Source organism: Phyllosticta citriasiana, assembly GCF_038021145.1.
Source record: "Phyllosticta citriasiana strain CBS 120426 chromosome Unknown IWZ02scaffold_1, whole genome shotgun sequence".
Classification (NCBI taxonomy): Eukaryota; Fungi; Ascomycota; class Dothideomycetes; order Botryosphaeriales; family Phyllostictaceae; genus Phyllosticta; species Phyllosticta citriasiana.
The window spans coordinates 1,482,098-1,501,382 of NW_027117278.1; the positions used below are offsets into that span (position 1 = coordinate 1,482,098).

At 55.7% G+C, this 19,285-nt stretch overlaps 8 protein-coding genes across 8 annotated transcripts; 4 read left to right on the forward strand and 4 right to left on the reverse strand.

Moving 5' to 3' along the window:
* Positions 1-945: 945 nt before the first annotated feature.
* Positions 946-2,276, reverse strand: IWZ02DRAFT_16581 (uncharacterized protein). Its single transcript, XM_066762132.1, has 2 exons — positions 1,640-2,276; positions 946-1,451 (listed from the first exon to the last, which is right to left on the reverse strand). The coding sequence occupies exons 1-2, from the start codon at positions 1,943-1,945 to the stop codon at positions 1,092-1,094; spliced, it is 666 nt and encodes a 221-aa protein (XP_066627145.1). The 5' UTR covers positions 1,946-2,276; the 3' UTR covers positions 946-1,091.
* Positions 2,277-3,680, reverse strand: IWZ02DRAFT_17356 (uncharacterized protein). The gene is made up of 2 exons (XM_066762226.1): positions 3,266-3,680; positions 2,277-3,213 (listed from the first exon to the last, which is right to left on the reverse strand). The coding sequence occupies exons 1-2, from the start codon at positions 3,534-3,536 to the stop codon at positions 2,609-2,611; spliced, it is 876 nt and encodes a 291-aa protein (XP_066627146.1). The 5' UTR covers positions 3,537-3,680; the 3' UTR covers positions 2,277-2,608.
* A 1,137-nt stretch (positions 3,681-4,817) lies between these two features.
* IWZ02DRAFT_486655 (DASH complex subunit Hsk3 like-domain-containing protein) lies at positions 4,818-5,231 on the reverse strand (the record flags this gene model as incomplete). Its single annotated transcript, XM_066769281.1, has 2 exons — positions 4,818-4,911; positions 5,029-5,231. The coding sequence occupies 2 exons, from the start codon at positions 5,229-5,231 to the stop codon at positions 4,818-4,820; spliced, it is 297 nt and encodes a 98-aa protein (XP_066627147.1).
* A 125-nt stretch (positions 5,232-5,356) lies between these two features.
* IWZ02DRAFT_16388 (uncharacterized protein) lies at positions 5,357-6,240 on the forward strand. Its single transcript, XM_066762104.1, has 2 exons — positions 5,357-5,618; positions 5,718-6,240. The coding sequence occupies exons 1-2, from the start codon at positions 5,505-5,507 to the stop codon at positions 5,862-5,864; spliced, it is 261 nt and encodes an 86-aa protein (XP_066627148.1). The 5' UTR covers positions 5,357-5,504; the 3' UTR covers positions 5,865-6,240.
* A 4,121-nt stretch (positions 6,241-10,361) lies between these two features.
* Positions 10,362-12,953, forward strand: IWZ02DRAFT_369640 (uncharacterized protein; the record flags this gene model as incomplete). Its single annotated transcript, XM_066764449.1, has 2 exons — positions 10,362-11,740; positions 11,789-12,953. The coding sequence occupies 2 exons, from the start codon at positions 10,362-10,364 to the stop codon at positions 12,951-12,953; spliced, it is 2,544 nt and encodes an 847-aa protein (XP_066627149.1).
* Positions 12,954-14,793: 1,840 nt separating this feature from the next.
* On the forward strand, positions 14,794-16,182 carry IWZ02DRAFT_439511 (CAIB/BAIF family protein). The gene is made up of 2 exons (XM_066766782.1): positions 14,794-14,864; positions 14,909-16,182. Exon 2 carries the CDS (start codon positions 15,132-15,134, stop codon positions 16,041-16,043), a length of 912 nt encoding a protein of 303 aa, XP_066627150.1. The 5' UTR covers positions 14,794-14,864; positions 14,909-15,131; the 3' UTR covers positions 16,044-16,182.
* On the forward strand, positions 16,183-17,524 carry IWZ02DRAFT_439514 (cytochrome c oxidase subunit VB-domain-containing protein). Its single transcript, XM_066766783.1, has 6 exons — positions 16,183-16,337; positions 16,409-16,477; positions 16,603-16,761; positions 16,867-16,967; positions 17,026-17,140; positions 17,189-17,524. Exons 1-6 carry the CDS (start codon positions 16,247-16,249, stop codon positions 17,251-17,253), a joined length of 600 nt encoding a protein of 199 aa, XP_066627151.1. The 5' UTR covers positions 16,183-16,246; the 3' UTR covers positions 17,254-17,524.
* IWZ02DRAFT_439517 (kinase binding protein CGI-121-domain-containing protein) lies at positions 17,525-19,204 on the reverse strand. Its single transcript, XM_066766784.1, has 3 exons — positions 18,848-19,204; positions 18,450-18,572; positions 17,525-18,169 (listed from the first exon to the last, which is right to left on the reverse strand). Exons 1-3 carry the CDS (start codon positions 18,998-19,000, stop codon positions 17,753-17,755), a joined length of 693 nt encoding a protein of 230 aa, XP_066627152.1. The 5' UTR covers positions 19,001-19,204; the 3' UTR covers positions 17,525-17,752.
* Positions 19,205-19,285: the final 81 nt, after the last annotated feature.

Here is a 19,285-nt window from a genome sequence, read left to right on the forward strand (position 1 = left end):
CGTTGCGCACAAGCGATCGGTCCGCTCCACAATTTTGTTGGTTTGGGCGGGCGGCGGCCGGTCGCGTGGGCGCGAGCGCTCAAGCAATGGCTGAGCAAGGGCTTCCATGATCGCCTCTCAGCAAGCGGCAGGACAGACTGCCAGTGCCGCGAGTCGCACAGCATTTGGAGTCGGGCAGCCGCGAGCCTGGCTGGCTTGCACGGCTCAGGCAAGCAACCAAAAGCATGAGTAGAGGGCGGATTGCGATGAGCGCGAAGGATCAAGACACGACGGCCGATGATGGACTGAGCTAACGGCTGGCAGGTTGCGCTGCAGTGTTGAAAAGGTGGGTCGGCGGATGGTCCTGTCTGTCTCCCCTCTCTGGCTCCCTCTCACATGTCACCCTTTCGCGCAAGAGGCTTTGGCATGACGTTGATGTCGATGGCTGGTTCGACGCCGCTTGTTCCCGCCGCAGGCAGCAAGAGGTCCGATGCAAGTCAAAGTCAGTCAGCCTGCTACACAAGCATCAACGACCTGATCTGGCCGCCCACTCGGGCAGGTCGAGTGGGGGTCGTCTGCACCGAGCATGCAAGCCTCCGTGAGCCTTGGGCGATCTGCAGGTGCGCATGCACTGCACCGGCGTTAGCGGACTTTGCCATGGACCCCGGCACGACTTGCAGCTACAGTTGCTGAGATGGGTAAGCCGCCCCATGAGCGCCACACTTTTGCTGCCCTTTGCACATGCTCGCCCCGGGCGGGCAAATTACTCGGTCCAACACTGGCTTCCTTTGTCGGTCGAGCGCGCGTGGTTGCTTGCCTGAGCTGGGGATTTTCGACTGTGCGCTGCTCAAGGCCAGATTCAGGGCTTCGCATTGTATCCGCTGCCATGGAAATCACAGTGGGCGGTGTGGGCTGGGCTGCACGCGCGCCATGAGGCCGTAGGGCACACGACAACATCAGCATCCCCAGTTTCACGACCATCCCATCTCCATATTTCCAAACATCTTGCCTTCTTCCGCTGCTCAACTGCCGTCCCGCGTTGTGCCAAGGTCGAGGCCATTTACTTTCTTTGTCTTTTGGGCGAAGCTTGCGCGGGCCCTGTCCCTCCGATCCTATTTTGCAATAGATGGATGCAAGAACGCCTGCAGGCATCGTGGCGCTACGCCAGCATCGGAAATCCAGCGTGGGTGGTTAGGTTGGTCAATGTTGAGGACAAGCAGCGAATGGAATGAGAAGCAAAAAAGCCTTGCAGCTCGGGCGCAGCGGGGAGGCTCTCTCACCTTCGGCCTCGCGTGGGCGTCGTGCCAGAGACCTGTCTTTTTTTCCTTTTTTTTTTTTTCTCTTTCCACGTCCTGCGGAGCGGACGCGAACGGTGAGAGCACAATGAACCAGGGCGCGTTGCTGTTCTGGCCTGTCAAATTCCAGAGCCGCCGTGGGGGTCTCTCGCAACGCCCCTCGTCGTCTTGCTGATGCTGCTGACTCGTCAACACCCAATCCAGCTTTGCCCTGCTTTCTCCATGCCGTTAATCAGGTTAAACTTCTTCGACCCCGTCCACCTCGCGTGCCGTCTTTTTCTTGTCCTGGGCCCTTTGACTTTTGCTTTTGCATTTTTCCCCAGATTCTTTCGCGCCAAACTTCGACCAATAAGCCATTGACGTACCCCAGAGTTTCCACTTGCCCGGGCATGCAGAAGAGCGTTGCGCTCGTATAGGGGTCCTTGGAGTCGCTTGGGGGCCGCGCAATGCAGTGTGCAGCGCTGACCAGGCCACCCCGGTTCAGCCTGCCCAGCCCGCTGATGAGGTGCGGCAAGAAAGCCAGGCAGGGTGTGGAGCAAAGACCGAGGAATAGAAGGCGACGTCTGGTTGGCGGATATTATTTCGATGTCGTCTGTCTCCTTTGGATCCTTAATCCCAGCATCTTTCCGCTCATCTCCTCTCCTGGTCATCATTGTTCGTCTGCGCCGCATATGCAAGAAGCAGGAGACCAGAAGCAGACAAAGCTAACAAACGACGATCGTCTCGCTTCGTTTCGTCTTCGGCACCAGCCGGCAAACCTGGAGGAACCGCGCAACATTTGGTTGAATCCATGAGCGCGCGTACGTGCGCGCTCCTGGAGATGGAGTGGGCCCTCTCCACTGCGGCAACGACGAAGGAACAGTCTGTGAGTCGCGGGCCTCTGATGATAAGAGGCGATCTGGGATTATCCAATCAATAAAGCAAAGAGCTCATTCCCTTGATGATGCGCGTCGGGCGCGGAGGCGAAGGATTCGGAGCAGGACCCCAGAGTCGGTTTAGCGGTTCGAACTGGAGCGTCCTAAGTAAAGTGCTGATGGAGACTGAGTTACATTCTGAGAAGGCGAAGGAGAAGGGTGAGGTCCATCACTTCTTCATCTCGATACCTGGTTGGTTGGTAGGTGGATGCAGGTCCATATTGGGAAAGCCGGCACACAGTTACACCCCACGTCTCCAGTCGTTCCAGATTATCGACAGATTATCGAGCCGCGTTTCCAGTCTCTTCCTCATCGGTGAGGTAGTGGTGTCCCGTCTTGCGGTGAATGAGGACTTTATTGCCCGGCTTTTGGTCCATTGTTGGTGGCGATGGTGATGCAACTCCTGTGCCGCGTCTCCATTCAGGTCAAGTTCCAGACCAGGGCGCGATCTCGAGAAGGAAAAGGGGGGTTGGTGGAGGAGGAGGAGGAGGAGGAGAACGGGAGGGGTGCCCGTGTCTCTTGCCCAAATCCATGGAGTAGTCCAGTCCAGTCCAATCCAGTCCAGATTCCAGAGTGGGGGTTGGTGAACAAGCGCTCGACCAAGACGACGACATCCGCTTCCTCCTCTTTGCTGCCCCCACACCTTGTGAAGAGAAGCTCGAAGCCCCAGAGAGCCGGCAACAGCAGGAACCAGCGAGGCTCGAAATTCTTATAGCCAGTCGAACGACTCAGCCCCCCGAACCAAGCGCTATCTTGCGCAATAGCACCTGGCCAGGCAGGCGGGAAGCTAGGGCGCAGACAGCGCGGATTCTTTGTTTTTTTTGCTCTGATATGATTGACTGACCGATTGACGGACAGACGGTCGGGTACTCGCTCAGTCATGCTTCGCCCACGCGCGCGCACACACACACACACACACTCTCTCTCTCTCTCTCTCTCTCTCTCTCTCTCTCTCGCCGATAGATAGATAGCGCTATCGGGGCCCCGAGAGACTGGTTGTGGATGTCTCGATTCGAGACGCCTGCCTGGCACGTAGCCAGCGAAAATGAGAAGAAGAACAAAAAGGATAACGAGCACAAGCACGAGCACGAGCACGAGCGCCGGACTGATGCACACGCACACGAAAACCGTTTTCACTGTGTGTATCTTCCTGCTGCAGGTAGACATGACCTTTATCTACGTCTAGGTTGCACACCCAAGGCGGGCAGGCAGGTAGACGGCGCTTGGCTAAAGAACCTACATGTCCTGATAGTCCCGGTGCCTGGCCCGGCTGGCTGCCCTCAGCGTCATGCCAATGATGACGAGCTCGCCGCCCCAGGTACCGCCGCCATTCTGGCAACCCGCCCATCAGTCAGTCAGTCACTCCAGTCAGTCAGACCGTCAATCCGTCCGCGCACCACCACCACCACCACATCCCACGCAACTGCGACGAACGACATTATCTTTCGGTCCTGGCTGGAGCCAATGATGAACGCCCGCCAGAGCGATGATCCCTCCCCCGTCCCTATCACTCGTCGGGTTGTCGGCTATGTACTGTATATACAGAAGAAGCAGACATTTCAAGACGCCCCCAAGATGCGCGCGCATATGCAGCCGCTGCCTCTTGTCCCGGACCCAGCATGGCGTTTCAGGGCGCTTAAGGCGCCACTGATACGGGGGGTGCAGAGCGCAGCGCAGTGCGGGCGGGCCTGTGGTTGGGGTTGGAGCAGACAGCCTTACTTATCCTGGCGGTTGGCTGGCTCTCGGTGATATTCGAGCCAGCAGCTCTTTTCCCAATTGAACGCACAATCCACTTGTTTGGAAGAATTTGGGCCGATTGACCTACCATCCGCCGGCGACTTATCTCTTCGAACGGGCATTGGGCCCCCCTCAAGTATCATGTACCCCCACAGATTCGCTCTGATGCCATCCTGAGGATGACTCGTGGGTGCGCGTGATGGTCCTGACTGTCGTGTGCCTGCACGCAAGCAAGCGTTCGGGACGTGCAGGGGTGGTAACCCTAACTGATCTCCAAACGGTTATCAGTACAGCCCTACGGATGAGCAAGATCCAAGCCTTGTTGGAGCCTCCTCCACGTTTGACAAGGCGTGGGTTCTGTGGCAGTGGTGGGGAGAGGAGACGTTGCTCCAGAGCATTGAGCAATCTGGGGGTGCAGGGGTTGTTGGTGCTAAGTTTGAGCTTTAGCTCAGAAGCGGTGTTGATCTTCACCTAAAAGACGTGCGCATGGGACTTTTCGTATCTCTTCAGTTGGCAATTACGGTGTGAATCGCTCTCTATTCGCCTCTTATCTGTGCGTCTTGCGGCCTATTTGCCTTGCGGCTTCATGCTGAAGTCGAGAGGAGAGCTGCCAGTTCTCCTTCCGAAGCTCGCTTTTACCCTGCGCCGCTCGCTGCACGGATTCGGTATTTTTTGATAAACCCCTCAGACTTGGCCGCTTGGTTAGCCCTTGGGACCGGTCGAGAGCCAAGGCAGATTGGTTCGATACGTTCACGGCAGGGAGGATGACGACATGACTTCGCCGAGGTTCAGAGTCGCGCATGTGCAGCGAGCGACCTACTGAGATGGTGACATGTCCGCGCGTGCATCCTATCGTGTTCCAGGGAACTGGTTCCTCGAGAAGCATCTCTTATCATGGGTGATCGCGTGCGCCTTCGGACTGGCTGATGCCACTGCCGCCGCCGTTGACGGTCTCTTCTCCGAGCACCTTGCTGGCTGCCATGAACCTGTGCGGAGATATGCATTAGCTATGACCAAGTACAACGGGTATCCGGTTCCCGCTCAAGACTCCAACAGTACTATAACCGCCGAAATCGACGCGGACTTTGAGGGCTCCAACGTACATTCCGCCACAGTATCCTCCCAGACCACGCATGCTCTCGGCCTGGACGGCCGTCATCCGAAGCAGGTTCTCGAGATCCGATATATTCGCAGTCAATTGTGCCAGTTGCGAGTGGAGGTGGGAGAGCTGTCGCGGCTTTTGCGAGGAAGGCATCGAGCTGAGGCGCGAATTGCTGTCTGACTGTTGGCGAGGGACTCCGGACATCTCGACGTTACAAGAGGCGAGGAAGACGCAAGAGAATTTGGGACGCTAGCTGGAGACGGATGCACACAGAAGAGAGGCTGACGGGTGACGGTAGTGAGGGGTGGTGTTGTTGGAAGCTTAGAACAGGCGCAAGAGCGGGAATTGTTTACCTACAAACCGGGTTTTCGGATTTAGCAGGGGTGGTGCGAGCTCTGCCAACTCACCACCTCCGCGATCTCGCTCGCTCCCCAGCATTCCCTCTTCCACACTCCCATCAACTCTTCAACTGGCACAATGGTGCAACAAAAGACAATCCGACTGTGGGTTATGACTGGAGCCTTCGCGGCCGTTACGGCGACGGGTGCCATTTACGGAGCTGGATTGAAAACGCAATCTGAGCAGGGTCAGGTAGGCACTTTGACCAAAGCCATGGCAAAGCCCATGGCCTCAACCCACCCTTTTCCACTCAAAAGGATCTTCAATTGAATGCTGACACCATGTCTGAAGGCACGCAAAGTTGCCCAGGAGGTACCCATCGAAGCACGCATCGCCGGTCTCGAACAGAAACGAGCGCATTTGCTGGAACAGAAAGCTGGCCTTGACAAAAAGCTCGCGGAAATCAAGGCGCGTCAAGTCAGTTCATCCAACCCCTAAGCCGCGAGACGTGGCTGCCGGCCGACACGATCAACACCGCAACGTGCAACGCCGATTGCCTTTGTCCGCATCGTGGCCGAACCAACGTCCTATGCACGTCACACCTTCGAGTCGCCAAGCTTCACCCACGACTTCGCGTCGGACGAATGGCAAGCTATACGGAACGCCATCCGTAATTCATCCGATGCTCATGACCACTGCAGCCAATCGCCGCCGTCGTGTCTTGTCAGGGCTTTGAGAAATTGGGCCCTGGCACGGTCAGATGGCCGGCCACCACGCTCCCTACATGCAATTGGGGCAATGAAGGATGATGCAGCCATCGAAAAAGCATGTCCGGCGGGGCATCCGCTTTGTGCCGCGAGCGTGGCTGCCCGGTCGGTCGAGAGGCGGCCGAGTGACTGACCGGCTGGACGTGTTGAGTGAACACTCGGATTGGACGCCTTCGCACATCAAATGTCCCCGTGGGCGTACAATGCGGCTGTGGTTGATTACTCTGGTCACTCTGGCTTGGGCTCTCGGTCCGTCGCCGAAAAAGAAATCATCGTCACCTCCCTCCCACGGCTTTGAGCGCGGGCGAAAGTGCAGGCGTGCTACTTGCGGCAGTGTTCAAGGAATATGGATTCCGTAATAGTCTTTCGATTGCCATTCTCCCATGTAAAACTTCGGCTCAACAGAGAGCGAGGTACCAGGACGAAAGAAGCGGACTTTTTTGCTGCATATACCTCTTACTCTAAGCATCTACCGACGCTCTGATGCTAGCCGGAGATTTCAGCGCCATTGGACTTTTGGACGAAAAGTACTGCGTAGCTCATGACGCAGGACCTTTGAAGCTGGTCTCTTTAACCGCACTATTCAAGACTCAATTCAAGCCTCAAAATTTCAATAATCGGACGTTTCCACGCGCAATCGAGTCATGATTGTTGACTTCATGCTCCGAGTGATCTTCTTCAACGGCTGAGGGTATCATGCAAGCAGCGGAGAATTAGCCACCTCTTGCGTTGCACTCAAGCACCAGCAGCAAACCCGATTGAAAGATTACCCGCCCTGTACTTTCAGGGGTTCAGCAAAGCGGGGTTGTCTAAGAATTCAAGATCCAGACACAGGCTCGGGCCAAATGACCTATACCCATCCGTATCTGAGCCGCATCCACCATCACTAAAGCATAAGAAGGAAAGGGATGATGGGTGTGAGCTGTGCTCGAACAGGGGTTTCCAAGTATTTGGAATGAGTGTCCATGAGAGACATGGTCTATCACTGCTATGCGGTGCGCCTTCCGGGTGGTAAACTTCCCTGGCAGCACTGCATGTTAGCAAACACTAGTACATCGAATCGCAGCTGCAACCCCTGATTAGATTCATGAGGTATCCGAATCCACCGCTTTCAGAAGGACGCCATGAGGAACTTCGCTGGTTAATCCAAGATGAATTCCGGGTCCAAAACCACTACGGAGAGGTTGAAGTGTCGCATGGTGTTTTCTCAATCACAGACAAAGTGGCGATTTGATTGGAAAGTTCTCATTCGTCAAGACTTCGTGCTGCCATCGCGGCCCCTCTGCGGAATATACTTCAACCCCGAGAACCCACCACTCCTATTCGCTCGAGATAAGCAAGACGGCCTACATCTTCACGACAGAGCCACTGGAACCGAATATCGGGAGTCAGGTCGAATCGAAAATGGACAAAGCCTTTGCAAAACGAACTTATTCATCCATACCATCCCTTGATATCTCCACCATCTATTGGGCTAGGGCCAGGATTGCATGCGCGTACATTTACTCCAGAAGTGCTTTTTGGGCCATCTTCGATCTCGACGCATTCTCAGTACCGTCCATTTAGGTGTCGACTGGCGCAAACAAACTGGCCACATCCCGTCTCCCTCTTCCGATGCTCACTTACGTCGGCTGCCCCGCCACTTTCATTGAGACAACATCTCCATAAAGCAATGTCGCAGCTTGTAAAAGAACGACACCGCAAAATTCCCCTTTTTGAAGTTGTTCCCCGAGCACCCCGGCACACCGATAGGGGAAGACGAAGCAGAGACCGCACGAACGCATGTATCCTGACCAGCGAAGAGGCTATCGAGGCGCAGGCGCGATTGGCAATTTGTTGCCACTGCCCTTACAAGCACGGTAAATTCCTGAACAGAGATGCTTGCTGCATGTCCACTTGGTCACGTCAATGGTGAGAGCCGTAATCGTGAAGGACTCTTGGAAGAAAGCCTGTCGGCATGCCGTCTGTCTCGATAATGGCGCTTCAACGAAGTTGCAAGTCGCTAGGGTTCGGCACTCCCGACTGTCTGACTCCATGGCAAAATGATAGGACAAGACCTGCCAATCATTCAACCGTTTCTTCACCACCTCCTGTTTACTTACTACATATTTCAAAGACTCCACACACTTAGCAGAGAACACGGAGATACAAGAGGGCGGCGTGGGAGTTCGCCTGATGTCTTTACTGCTGTGTGCTATTGTCAGCCAGGAGGGCAGTCTCTCTACCACTGTCTACCCACCTACCTACCCACTCCAACTTGCTCGCTCGCCGGCCAATCGGTGCCCCTCATTCAGCCCTTGGATCCCCGGTTGGACAAGCTGAGCCTTCGAATGATGGATTCGTGGAGAGGTGTCTTTGACAAACCAAACAGCCATTACTTTGAGAAGCGGCAGACGAATGAAAGGTGCGTAGAAGGGACTGGCCCGTTGTACATTGTGTGGCCCATTAAATGCGGCTTGAGTATCTTGGAAAACACACTGGACCAAATGTTTTCCATTTCTTGAATCATGTGCTGACCTTGCTTGCAAGCAATCCTTGCAAGTAGGCTGGTAGAGTTGAAAAAATGCAAATTTTCTCTGCTGGCTTTCCCTCCATTTTCATCAATCTCACAAGGGGGATCTCAAATTTGAAGTGGGAAAGCACCAAGACGAATGGCAAGTCTGAAATGCCTGACGACGTTGAAACCTAATTGAGACACAAATGTTGAATTGTACGAGGGCAGTGAAGCTGCAGGTGTTTGAGCCGAGGGGTGGAGCGGGGGTTGTGACAGCTCGCACAGAGGCGGGGTGGCGGAGAGATCGCAGGGTGGCTTCATCCCACTTTTACAAATGGAATTGGAGGCGTTGGTAGTGGACGAGTGATGTGGTGGGATTAAAGATGGAGGTGGAGAGTCAGGCGGGCCGGATGGAGGGCGCCAAGAGAGGTGCGGGCCGGCTGGGATTCCTTCCAGAAGTCGAGCCGAAGCGCGGGAGAAGCAAACGTCGGAGCTCTACCGGCTCCCAGTCAGCCACCCACCCATCCAGCCGCCTGCCCGTTCTCTTGTCCATCGGTTCCTGTCCGTCAAAGAGATCGCTGTACCAGCTGCTAACCTCGTCATCCATCTCTTCTTCCTCCCCCTCACCACCACCACCACCACTACCAACAAACATGGCCGCCCACTTTGACCGCCGTGCGCGTACCTTTTCTCGCACAGACAGCCAACTGGCAGCTTGCATCTGCACCTGCAGCAGCGCCCCAGCTAACTTGTCCGTATCAACAAGCAGTCCCATTCTGTCCGACCAGGGTGCGGCCCTGTTTGCCTACCAGCCGTGATACAGTGCAGCAACCAACCTCCCGGTGCTTGCTACACCCTCTCTTTTTCTCTTTTCTCTTCTCTTCTCTTGCCCATCATGACCCGCCGGTCCGACCTGGCCCTGGAAGCTTTGATTCCTCTCAAAAGACGCTTGCCCCTGAACGCACGCGCGCGATATCGGGCAATGAGCGGTGTATGCTGCGAGCGCTGCTCAGGCCTCGTCTGCCTCGTCTGCGTCGGCAAGAAGAAATACGTCGCTGCCTCGCAAAACACACGACCCATTCCCCTCTCAAGCCGCACCGGCAGCACCCCACCTATCCGCCCACCGCCCAAGGTGCAACATGCCCTTTGGCTGGCGCAGGAGGAACGCGCCTGATCAGGATGCCGCGACTCAGGTCGGAAAACCAGACCACCGCCTCAGAAAGCGCGACTACCTGCGCCAACTCTTTTCCTCCTTCACAAAAGAGATACAGGAGAGATGGCAGCTGCGGAGGACCACCAGCCCGGCCGAACATCCCCTCAATGTTGGTTCTCTTCCCTCGTGTCTCGCTGCCACCACGCGCTGACATGCCGTCTGCTTGTGACCAGCTACAAGAAACGCCGCCCCCACCGCGCCGCAAATCTCTCGTTCCCGAGCCCGTCAGAGGCACCCTCAAGAAGCGTCGCCGCTCGAGAGCCACCCTGACCAAGCTCGACCATCATGACAGAACCGCCGCCGCTCCCTCGGCCCGCTCGATAAGTGAGACGCTCGTCACGCCCGCCATTGACGACGACCATGACGATGATGCCCAGTCCGACGTCATAGCCGAGGAACGAACGAGTCTTGACCATAGGGGTGCGTATTGGCCGCGGTCTGCTCCCGTTCCATGTGGTCCGGTCCTCAGGGGAAGAAAAGAACAAGCAGAGGTCGGGCGGGTTGCACAAGATGCTGACAACATGGACGCTGTAGGTTTGACGGCCGAAGATATTCCCAAGCTCTTTTCTGGTGCCCCAAGATTTGCAGTCGAAAAGACCAAAGGCCGGCGAGCTCCAAGAGTCGATTTTCCATTTGGCCATGACGTAAACATACAGGTCGTGTCGGATTGCCCCCAGTTACCCCACGCAGCTTTTGTCGCGGCGACCCTGCGACTTCATCTCCGCGAGGTGAAACAACAGGGTGCCGGTCCCGAGCTGCCCGTCGGACACGAGATCGATGTCGTGGAGGTGCCAAGCATGTTGAGCGCTCAAGGACTGGAGGTTGGCACGACAGGAGTTGAACACTTTCTAGAGGAGGCCAAGGCGGACCGCTTCCGGACACAGGATGAAGATGAGGAGGCGTTTTTGAACCGCGAGTTGCTACAGTCGGCTCCGGAAAAGCTAGGAATCAAGTGGCTGGACCAGCGCTTCATTTACGAAAGATTGATGGAGCTGAGTCGTTGCCACAAAGTTTACCGGGACAGTGGCGGACGGACGACCATTCTGGATACGCAGTCGACAGGGGAACTCTACGCCCACCTTTTCAGCAAGTTCTTGATGCCACCGAGGTTTGACGGCTCAACTGGAGATCCTACAGGCCTCAAGGTGCAAATCGAGACCTTGATCCGGATCCTGAGGACCAAGGGGATTTGGTGTGATTTTGGCACCGTCGAATGGCGGATTCGGCTAGGACAGTTGCTGTGGGAAGGTGGAACCGGAGATTCAGAAGAGGAGCATTTTGACGGACCATGCGAGCGAGATATGCTCCTGCTCCAGATTTTGCTGGCGTCCGAGTTGCTTCTGCGGCTCGATGCGATATCAGGGTTGAGTGTTCAGGAGGTCACGGACAAGCTGCATTTGAAAGCGGCAGAAGTTCGCAATTTCGCTAATATGAAGACCCGCAAAACCGACTGGGACCTCGTCCTGGCAAGGTGCTTCATGGAAAACGTGGAGATAATCGAGGAAGAGCCGGCGCCACTGACGCCAAAACGTCGAGGATTCCTAGCAGCTTTGAATTACACTCGCATCGAAGAGCATGAGGAGCCTCGAGAGACCGAGTTCTGGTTGAAGCCAAGACACCGAGATCGGCAGCTCTCTGGTCTCTTGTTCTTTGCAGAGTCGTTGGATTGGGCCAACTTGTCCGAACTGACATCTAGCCTGACGGCCAAACTGCAAGACACGCCAACACCCGCGATGACGAGCATCTACGGCACCCCGCTTGCTACTCCACTCGCGTCCCCACGATCTGTCAAGGATTCAGGGGGTTACTTCGATGATGCGCTCAGGCGCCCAGACCTCAGCAGGTTGGTCACTAGCCGCTCCGTGCAGCTACAACCATCGCTTGCGTCTCCTCCGCCACCGTCATCATTCAGACCTTCACTGCTTCGAAGAGACACGTCTGTACGCAGCAACGATAGCAAGCCGCCAGACATTGGCGGCTGGCTCAGCCGGACATACCTCTCTGGCCTCGTCCTTCCTGGCGAGCCAATATCTCACCTCCTAATGTCTACCCTACTTGAGAATGACAAGCTCGCTGTTGCTGCACTGGGAGACTCGGCAAATTTGTACGGCGGCTTTCTCTACTCTGGACGTAGTTGGTGGAGCAAGAGCTGTGTCATCGGTAGGGTACTTGGTGCCATTGATGGCGCGAAAGAGTGCGTTGGGTGGATAAGCGTGCCGTGTGTCCCCGAGGGTTTCCACGACATGTGGGTTGATGTTGTCAATGCCATCATTCCACCTTCACTGGGTAAAAAGAGCAAAGCAAGAATCGAGCAAGGAGAACTGATTGCGAGAGACTCGGACTATCTTGCTGGAAAGCAGGCCGATCTTGTCTCCGAGGAGGACTTGAATGTCCCGAGGGACATGTACGAGGTGCCCGTCTCGAACATCAGATTCACCAAACTCGCCCTCAGTCCAGAGACACCTTCGCCCTCGTTGGAGACCCACGATAGCGACACGGACGAGACGCCGACGCCCACATATTCGGCCCATCTCACTTTTACATCGCCCGAGACGAGCACGACTCTGGCGCTCACGTACGACGTCAACTTTATAACAGCTTTTCCCTGCACACCAACCCCAAACAACCGGTTCCTCCGCCTCTGCCGCGGTCCCATCAACGACAACAGCGGCGCCAGCACCAACGCCAACAACAGCCCACACCCAGACGGCCGGCACGACTCAACGACGGCGCATCCTCCCGAGCCAGCTCTGCCGCCACCGCGCAAGCTGTCATCACGCCGCTTCCCGGTGCACCCGCTGCACGCGGCACAAAAGTTCCGCATCGTCTCGCTGCTGGAGCTGCTGGCCCAGTCGCACCACAGCTCGCCGTCGTCGTCGAGTATCTCGCTGCTCGACGAGACGGCCGCATCGGGCGAGGTGCTCGTCATCGACGCGAGGCCGCCCAGGGGCGCGACGAGCGTCACGGGCGCCTCTGATCCGTCGCTCCTGGCGCGCGCGTGGTGTGCTGATCGCGGCGAGAATGCGCTCGTGGCTCGTGTGGGCCGGACTTGCCTGGCGTGCTGCGTGAGGGAGGCGAGGGCTGTGGGTGTTAGAGTTGTTATTAGAGTTTGATACTGGGGAAATGTGTGCAGGAGAGGACATCAGGGGTGCTGGTGAAAGTAATTCTAATGCTTTAATACTGAAGGGGTTTTGAACGGAGCTGGAATGAGAGGGTGAAGAAAACTGGCAGGAGAGGAGTTCTCGCTTTCCAGTGGTTGGTTTGGGTTGGAACAGGCAGATAATTGGGCTGTTTGCTGGATGGTCGAGAGGACAGCAAGCGTGTGATTGGATGGCGAAGTGAGCTGCAAGGGGAATCTTTCTGGGGGTCTTAGGTGGAAGAGAGCGGGAGCAGTTTTTTCCAAACATTTTTCTTTTCCTTTGGAGTGGTAAGGAGTGGGAGAGGGCTTGGGTGGTGTGACTGCGGATGGATGGATGGACGGACGGACGGACAGGACAGCAGCAGAAGTCGCAGCAGCAAGAAGAAGAAAAAAAAAAAAAAAAGTTATGTCGTTTCTTTAGTAGTTGCAGTCGTAGTGTGTAGTATTGTATGTATTGTACTTCGACCGACTTTGACCGTCGGTCGGTCTGGCATGGCATGGCTTGTAGGCTTTTGTTCAAGAAAAGAAGAAAAAAAAAAAAAGTAGGGGTTTCTTTTCTGCTCTTTTTCTATTCTGTTTCACTTCCTTTTCGAGTCTATCGTGACAGATGTGCATTTTACAATTGCTAGCCACTTTGAGATGCCGAACTTTTCTCCAATATCAATCCACAGACGAGCGCATGCAGGCTCAGCGATGAATGGAGCAAGGAATGCCATCTTCCTGTTGATTGACAGTTTGAGCGTATGAATGTTCTTCACTGTGGTCCCCTACCTGATGTCAATGCCAAGCCACCCATCTTTGGCAATGGCCGTTGTGAATTCACTGGGCCATGTTTTCTCGTTGTCACAGTCGAGCCAGCACTCGTCGGGGAAATTGGTGCAGGTTTTGGAAATGGCGCCCCTGAAGATACACGCTGTGACTCTCTGTGAGGTCGGGCAGGTCGGGCAACGGAATTATTCCGTAGCTCTTTCATGTATCGCTCTTGATCTCTGAATCTGACTCGTGAAACTAGAACTTACTCGCGGCCTAGGTCTGATGCCAATTTTTAAGGGAATCGTAGCGGTTTGTAAGTATGGTCAGCAGTAATAAGAACGAAACGATTGGTGGACGTGGCAGACCTGCAATTTGATTCTGTCCATGTTTCCGGACCAAAGTTATTTCTTTTCCAAGCTGAAGTCTGGAAACAGCTCGCCAAGCGCAGTTGTGATAATAGTAGATGACTGCCTTGGACGCAGCTGTCACGGCGGATGACTGCTCCGTAGACACCACGGCTATAATGGCCAACGAATGCTCCCTTGGCGCGGCTGTGATGGCGGGCGACTACATGTAATCTCTAGGCGCAGCTGTAATGGCGGACGGCTTTTCCGTAGAATACGACTCATTTCTTCCTGCACACACTGTGTGCCCCACTGTTTGGTTGATTTATGATCGACCTCGGATAGTTAGCTCTGGCTGCAGCAACTCCATGCAACAACCCCGCAGTAAGCTCGAAAGGTAAAACGCATACCTGGGACAACCGGCACTACTTTTGAACGTCAAGTTACCTGACTCCTCGGACTTCCAAGTTGGTAGCTTGCTGTGCTTACAAAATGTTGAGAACCGCGGCTGTGAGAAGACTGCAGCTCCTTCGACAGCACCTCCAACCATTCGGCCTCTCGAAACCTGCCGCCATAAAGTCATTGTCGACGTCGACACGAGACGCTGGCTCCCAAGGATCACTGGCAGGTCTGAAGGTTCTTGACCTTTCTCGAATCTTAGCCGTGCGTATGGCGCCGGGGAGTCAGATCTGTCCATGAAGTGATTGGATCAATAGGCACCGTTCTGTACCCAAATCCTGGCAGACTATGGCGCCGACGTGATCAAGGTCGAGCAGAGAGGAACCGGGGTAAGACTAAGAAGGTTTCTCGAGGCCATGCTCACGCGTTCCAGGATGATAGCAGGCACTGGACAGTCAACGGCGAAGCTGGGAAGTGGAAGACAGAAGGGCCCATGTCGTTTTACTTCAACGCCATCAACAGAAACAAGCGGTCAATCACGCTGGACCTGAAGAAGCGCGAAGGTCGAGACATTTTGCTGAAGCTTGCGAAGTCTTCCGACGTCCTGATTGAAAACTTTGTGCCTGGTAAGGTAGAAGAGCTAGGGATCGGATACGATGTTGTCTCAAGGATCAACCCAAACATCATTTACGCTTCAATCTCCGGTAGGTGTAGAACATGGTCTCGAATTTCAAACTGACCGTACTCCAGGCTACGGATCCAGCGGTCCCTACGCAAAGCGCGCGGGTTACGATGCCATTGCAGCGGCTGAGGCTGGCCTCATGCACATTTCCGGAGAACCAGGTCAGCTTCCAGTACGTCCAGGAGTCGGCATGGTCGACATGTGCACTGGACTCTACATGCATGGAGCGATCCTTGCGGCTCTGAATGCTCGAGAAAAGACGGGCAAAGGTCAGAAACTCGACGCGTCGCTGTTTGAGACGCAGATATCTCTGCTCGTCAACATTGGTGCCAACTGGTTAAACCTCGGCCTGGAAGGCACACGTTACGGGAATGCTCATCCCAGCATAGCTCCCTACAACACTTTCAAGGCCAAGGATGGGTATATGGCCCTAGGTGCAAACAATGACCGCCAGTTCAAAATCCTAGTCGAAAGGATACGGAGAAAGGATCTCCTCCAAGACCCAAGGTTCCAGACCAATTCCATGCGCGTGCAACATCGAGAGATTCTGGATGGCATTTTGAATGAAATCTTGAAAGACAAGCCGATTGATGAGTGGATGGTGGTGTTTGACGGTAGCGGTCTGGCTCATGGCCCTGTAAACACGATTGAAAAGGCCTTTGCACACCCACAGATCCAGGCTCGAGATATGGTGGAGTCGATACCCTGCGAAAACGTTGAGGCGGGCGAATTGAAGGTAATTGGGGTCCCAGTCAAGTTTGGCAAGACCGCGGGGAGCATTCGATCACGGGCGCCGTTTCTTGGAGAGCATAGTGATGAGATCTTGGCCGAGATTGGGTACACCAAGGCAGATATGGAACAACTGAGAGACCGGGAGATTGTATAGGGTTATTGGCAGATGACGATGATGTTTAGATGGGGGCGCGTCGATGATTGGAAATGAGGGCAAGCTATTTGGCGGTGGTCAGTGCCAGCCGAAAATGCCGAACTTGATCCGGCATATCGTTCGACTTCTTGCACTCACGTCAAGCTACTACACGCCCATCCGCCCTGCCGTACCTCTCCTCCCCGCATCCATTGCCCGTCAACATGTTCCTCCAGCGCTCCGCCTTCGCCGTCGCCAGGCGGGCCGTCATCCGCCCTGCCGTCGCCCGCAGCTTTGCGTCCTCGGTCATCCGCCGTAAGCTCCTGGCAAATCCGCAGCGTCGAGAAAACCAAGGCACGCGAAGCTGACCAGCCCTATCGCACCAGGCGACGCCACTCCGTCCAAGACCGACCCTCTCCCCGGCCAGCAGGACAAGAGGATCAAGAAGCTTGAGGGTTAGCAGCGCTCCATCCGCCGCATTGGAAACCGAGGTCCCGCGCGGCCGTTTGAGGGAGAAAAGGGAAAAGAATGCAGACACAGAGCTCCTGGCTAATTCGGTGTCCGCTGTCGGACGATGCAGAAATCAACACCGAGGCAGACCTCCTGCCCCCCGGCGCGGCCCCCGGAACCATCCCCACCGACCTTGAGCAGGCCACCGGTCTCGAGCGTCTCGAGATTCTCGGAAAGGTCCAGGGCGTCGATGTCTTTGACATGAAGCCTCTGGATGCTTCGCGCAAGGGTAAGAGACATGACGAATAGCGGGCCAATGCGCTGAGAGCGGCGCTGGATGCGTGCTCAGTGACTTTTCAAGAGCCAATCGCAAATTGTTGACGCAATGGCCCAGGCACGCTTGAGGACCCCATCGTCGTCCGCTCTTTCGGTGACGAGCAGTACGTCGGCTGCACCGGCCACCCTGCCGACTCGCACACTGTCATCTGGCTCACGGTGAGTGTAGTCCTTCTGGTGTTGCGCCAAGGAATCCATGTTGACGCGCAGCAATCAGATGTCCCGCGAGCGCCCCCTTGAGCGCTGCCCCGAGTGCGGCAGCGTCTACAAGATGGAATACGTCGGCCCCGAGGCGTCCCACGACCAGGACAACGGCCACGACGACCACGGCCGTAAGTCCCCTTTGGCATCTGAGAAGACCACGGCTGACAGCTTGGTAGAGGACCACCACGCGTACGAGGAGCCCAAGACCTTTGCCGACTTTGTCCGCCCCGAGTACCGGTAAATTCCGGTGTAGATGGGCCAGAGCTAGGTAGCAAGCAACACAGCCTTAGCTACCACTGCCGTATAGCGCCGAACCTCGCCTTGATTCAAACGTGACTGCTGCTGCTACCTGTACTGTAAATATCCCCAAACGGGACGGGACGGAGCGTAACGTGGGTACCTAAGGGGATCGGCGTGTGGTGCTTCCATTTTCCTCACAAGGGCGTGGTTGTAGAACAGGGGATGTAGTAGAGGTGTAGTAGTATCAAAGCGATACAGTCTTCCGCTTAAGCATGAAGTGCCAGTGTGAGGCCAATTTCTTGATACTGTCATTCCACTAGTCAATTCATCCTTGAATGAAGGTCCCCGGCTCTTGGCACTCGAGGTTGCACACCGGAGCCGCCAGGGCGAAACAAACGGCCGTCTAGACTCATTTCTCAACTCTCGGCCCACCCACCCCCATGCATGGCACACAAGGCCATGCAAATCCTCCTCGCCCCCCTCGTCTCTCAGCAAAATCGCTACGAGCCTCTCAACGCCATCATGCCCAAAACGCACGCCTCCATCTCAGCCCTCTCGCCTTCCTTTTTTTCCCCACCCACACCGTTGACGGGCAACGGCGGGGGCGCCGCCTGACCCTTTTTCGGATTCTTACCGCGGGCGCTGGGGGCGGCGGCGTCGAGCTTGTAGATTTTGCGCACGCGGGCGAGGTCGGTGAAGGGGGCAATGGCGGCGTCGGTGAAGGGGAGCGGGGTGCCGTGGACGTTGGCTGTGAGGTGAGAGGAGATGGAGTGGGCGGGCAGAGATGGGAAGGGGGAGGAGGGGTGGGTTGTTGATGATGATGGTGATGATGACGATGATGCGGTGGATGTGATTTTGATGGCTAGAAGGGTCCGCGTGCTGTCTTGAATGCCGAAACGGCGGAATGATTCGGCGATCTGGGGGCGGCGCGTCAGTCAGTCAGTCAGTCAGTCAGTCAGTCAGTCGACTGTGATGGCGGCAGGTGGGTTGTGGGTGTGGTGGCGATCAAAGCGACTGTTGACCGGAATGAAGGACGGGGAATTTGTTTGGTGCGACGGCTGTCCAACGACAACGAGGTGAATGAGTCGACAGACACGGCGGAAGGAAGGATGCAAGAGAGAAAAAAGGAGGAGAAAAAAAAAAAAAAAAGGCGCGTGATGGATGCCTTCTCTCAGCTTGACTCGTCGTCGGACGTACATTGTTGTTGGGGCTTAGGCAAAAGACGACTTCGGAATGCACGTTGCGGCTCTTCAGCCGGTTGTGCAGCGCGTCGTTGACGGCGCGAAATACGGCGGCGAGCACATGAGTCGTAGACAGTATCTGCAAGGCGCGGAGGACAGTCCGGATTAGCACTGAGGTGTCGAGGCAAATATCTACGGTTAGGGATGCACGTGATGTGGATGGATCGAGGGAATCTGGGGTATCAAGGGGGAGGAGGGAGGCCAAAGCTTCGTCGGACGCCATGGCGTGCATGAAGTGCGGAGAGGCCGTGGGATGGTGGATGCAAAAATAAGGTGTGGTGGTGGTGGCGGACGAGCAGTGGTGGTGGTGGTGGTGGTGGACCATGTGTGTGTACGGATTCAGTGATGGCGTACCGTGGTGACGTCGAGAAAGGCGTACTCGTAGTCTGGATTGCCGTCGAGCAGGTGGCGGCGCAGGTCGGCGGCGTTTGCGACACTGTCGAAGAGGGCGGCGTGGACTGCGACGTTTGGCAGGTGGGCCAGTTCGAGCGGGTGGACGAGGGCCATGCTATACTTTTCCTTTCTTTTGTTTTCTTTTTTTTTTTTTTTTTTATTCCCGGTTCCTTTGGAGGCCAGCGCAGTGCAAATGTTTCGGAGCGATTTGCTGCAGCGGTAGCAGGCAACTAGTGCTCGAGATTCTGCAGCTGAGCGATGGGCGCGTCGAGTATATTTGGGCCTTATCGTCGGGTGTAGGTGGTGATGGTGTTGGTGGTTGGCTGTCATGGGCCAGACGGACCCGGACCCGGACCCGGACTCGGACCCGGACCTGGATCTCGACCTGGACCTGGACCT

Excerpts from the sequence above, each read along its gene's own strand:
- IWZ02DRAFT_16388 (XM_066762104.1), top strand. The coding sequence starts at position 5,505 with ATGGTGCAACAAAAGACAATCCGACTGTGGGTTATGACTGGAGCCTTC. Across the intron at positions 5,619-5,717 it reads CGCAATCTGAGCAGGGTCAG|GCACGCAAAGTTGCCCAGGA; the intron begins GTAGGCACTTTG and ends CCATGTCTGAAG.
- IWZ02DRAFT_16581 (XM_066762132.1), bottom strand. The coding sequence starts at position 1,945 with ATGCGGCGCAGACGAACAATGATGACCAGGAGAGGAGATGAGCGGAAA. Across the intron at positions 1,452-1,639 it reads GGGCAAGTGGAAACTCTGGG|CATCAGCAAGACGACGAGGG; the intron begins GTACGTCAATGG and ends ACGAGTCAGCAG.
- IWZ02DRAFT_439517 (XM_066766784.1), bottom strand. The coding sequence starts at position 19,000 with ATGGCCCTCGTCCACCCGCTCGAACTGGCCCACCTGCCAAACGTCGCA. Across the intron at positions 18,573-18,847 it reads CCTTTCTCGACGTCACCACG|ATACTGTCTACGACTCATGT; the intron begins GTACGCCATCAC and ends CGCGCCTTGCAG. Across the intron at positions 18,170-18,449 it reads GCCTAAGCCCCAACAACAAT|ATCGCCGAATCATTCCGCCG; the intron begins GTACGTCCGACG and ends CGCCGCCCCCAG.
- IWZ02DRAFT_439514 (XM_066766783.1), top strand. The coding sequence starts at position 16,247 with ATGTTCCTCCAGCGCTCCGCCTTCGCCGTCGCCAGGCGGGCCGTCATC. Across the intron at positions 16,338-16,408 it reads TGCGTCCTCGGTCATCCGCC|GCGACGCCACTCCGTCCAAG; the intron begins GTAAGCTCCTGG and ends CTATCGCACCAG. Across the intron at positions 16,762-16,866 it reads TCTGGATGCTTCGCGCAAGG|GCACGCTTGAGGACCCCATC; the intron begins GTAAGAGACATG and ends GCAATGGCCCAG.
- IWZ02DRAFT_17356 (XM_066762226.1), bottom strand. The coding sequence starts at position 3,536 with ATGGGCGGGTTGCCAGAATGGCGGCGGTACCTGGGGCGGCGAGCTCGT. Across the intron at positions 3,214-3,265 it reads TCGTGCTCGTGCTCGTGCTT|GCAGGCGTCTCGAATCGAGA; the intron begins GTGCTCGTTATC and ends GCTACGTGCCAG.
- IWZ02DRAFT_439511 (XM_066766782.1), top strand. The coding sequence starts at position 15,132 with ATGTTGTCTCAAGGATCAACCCAAACATCATTTACGCTTCAATCTCCG.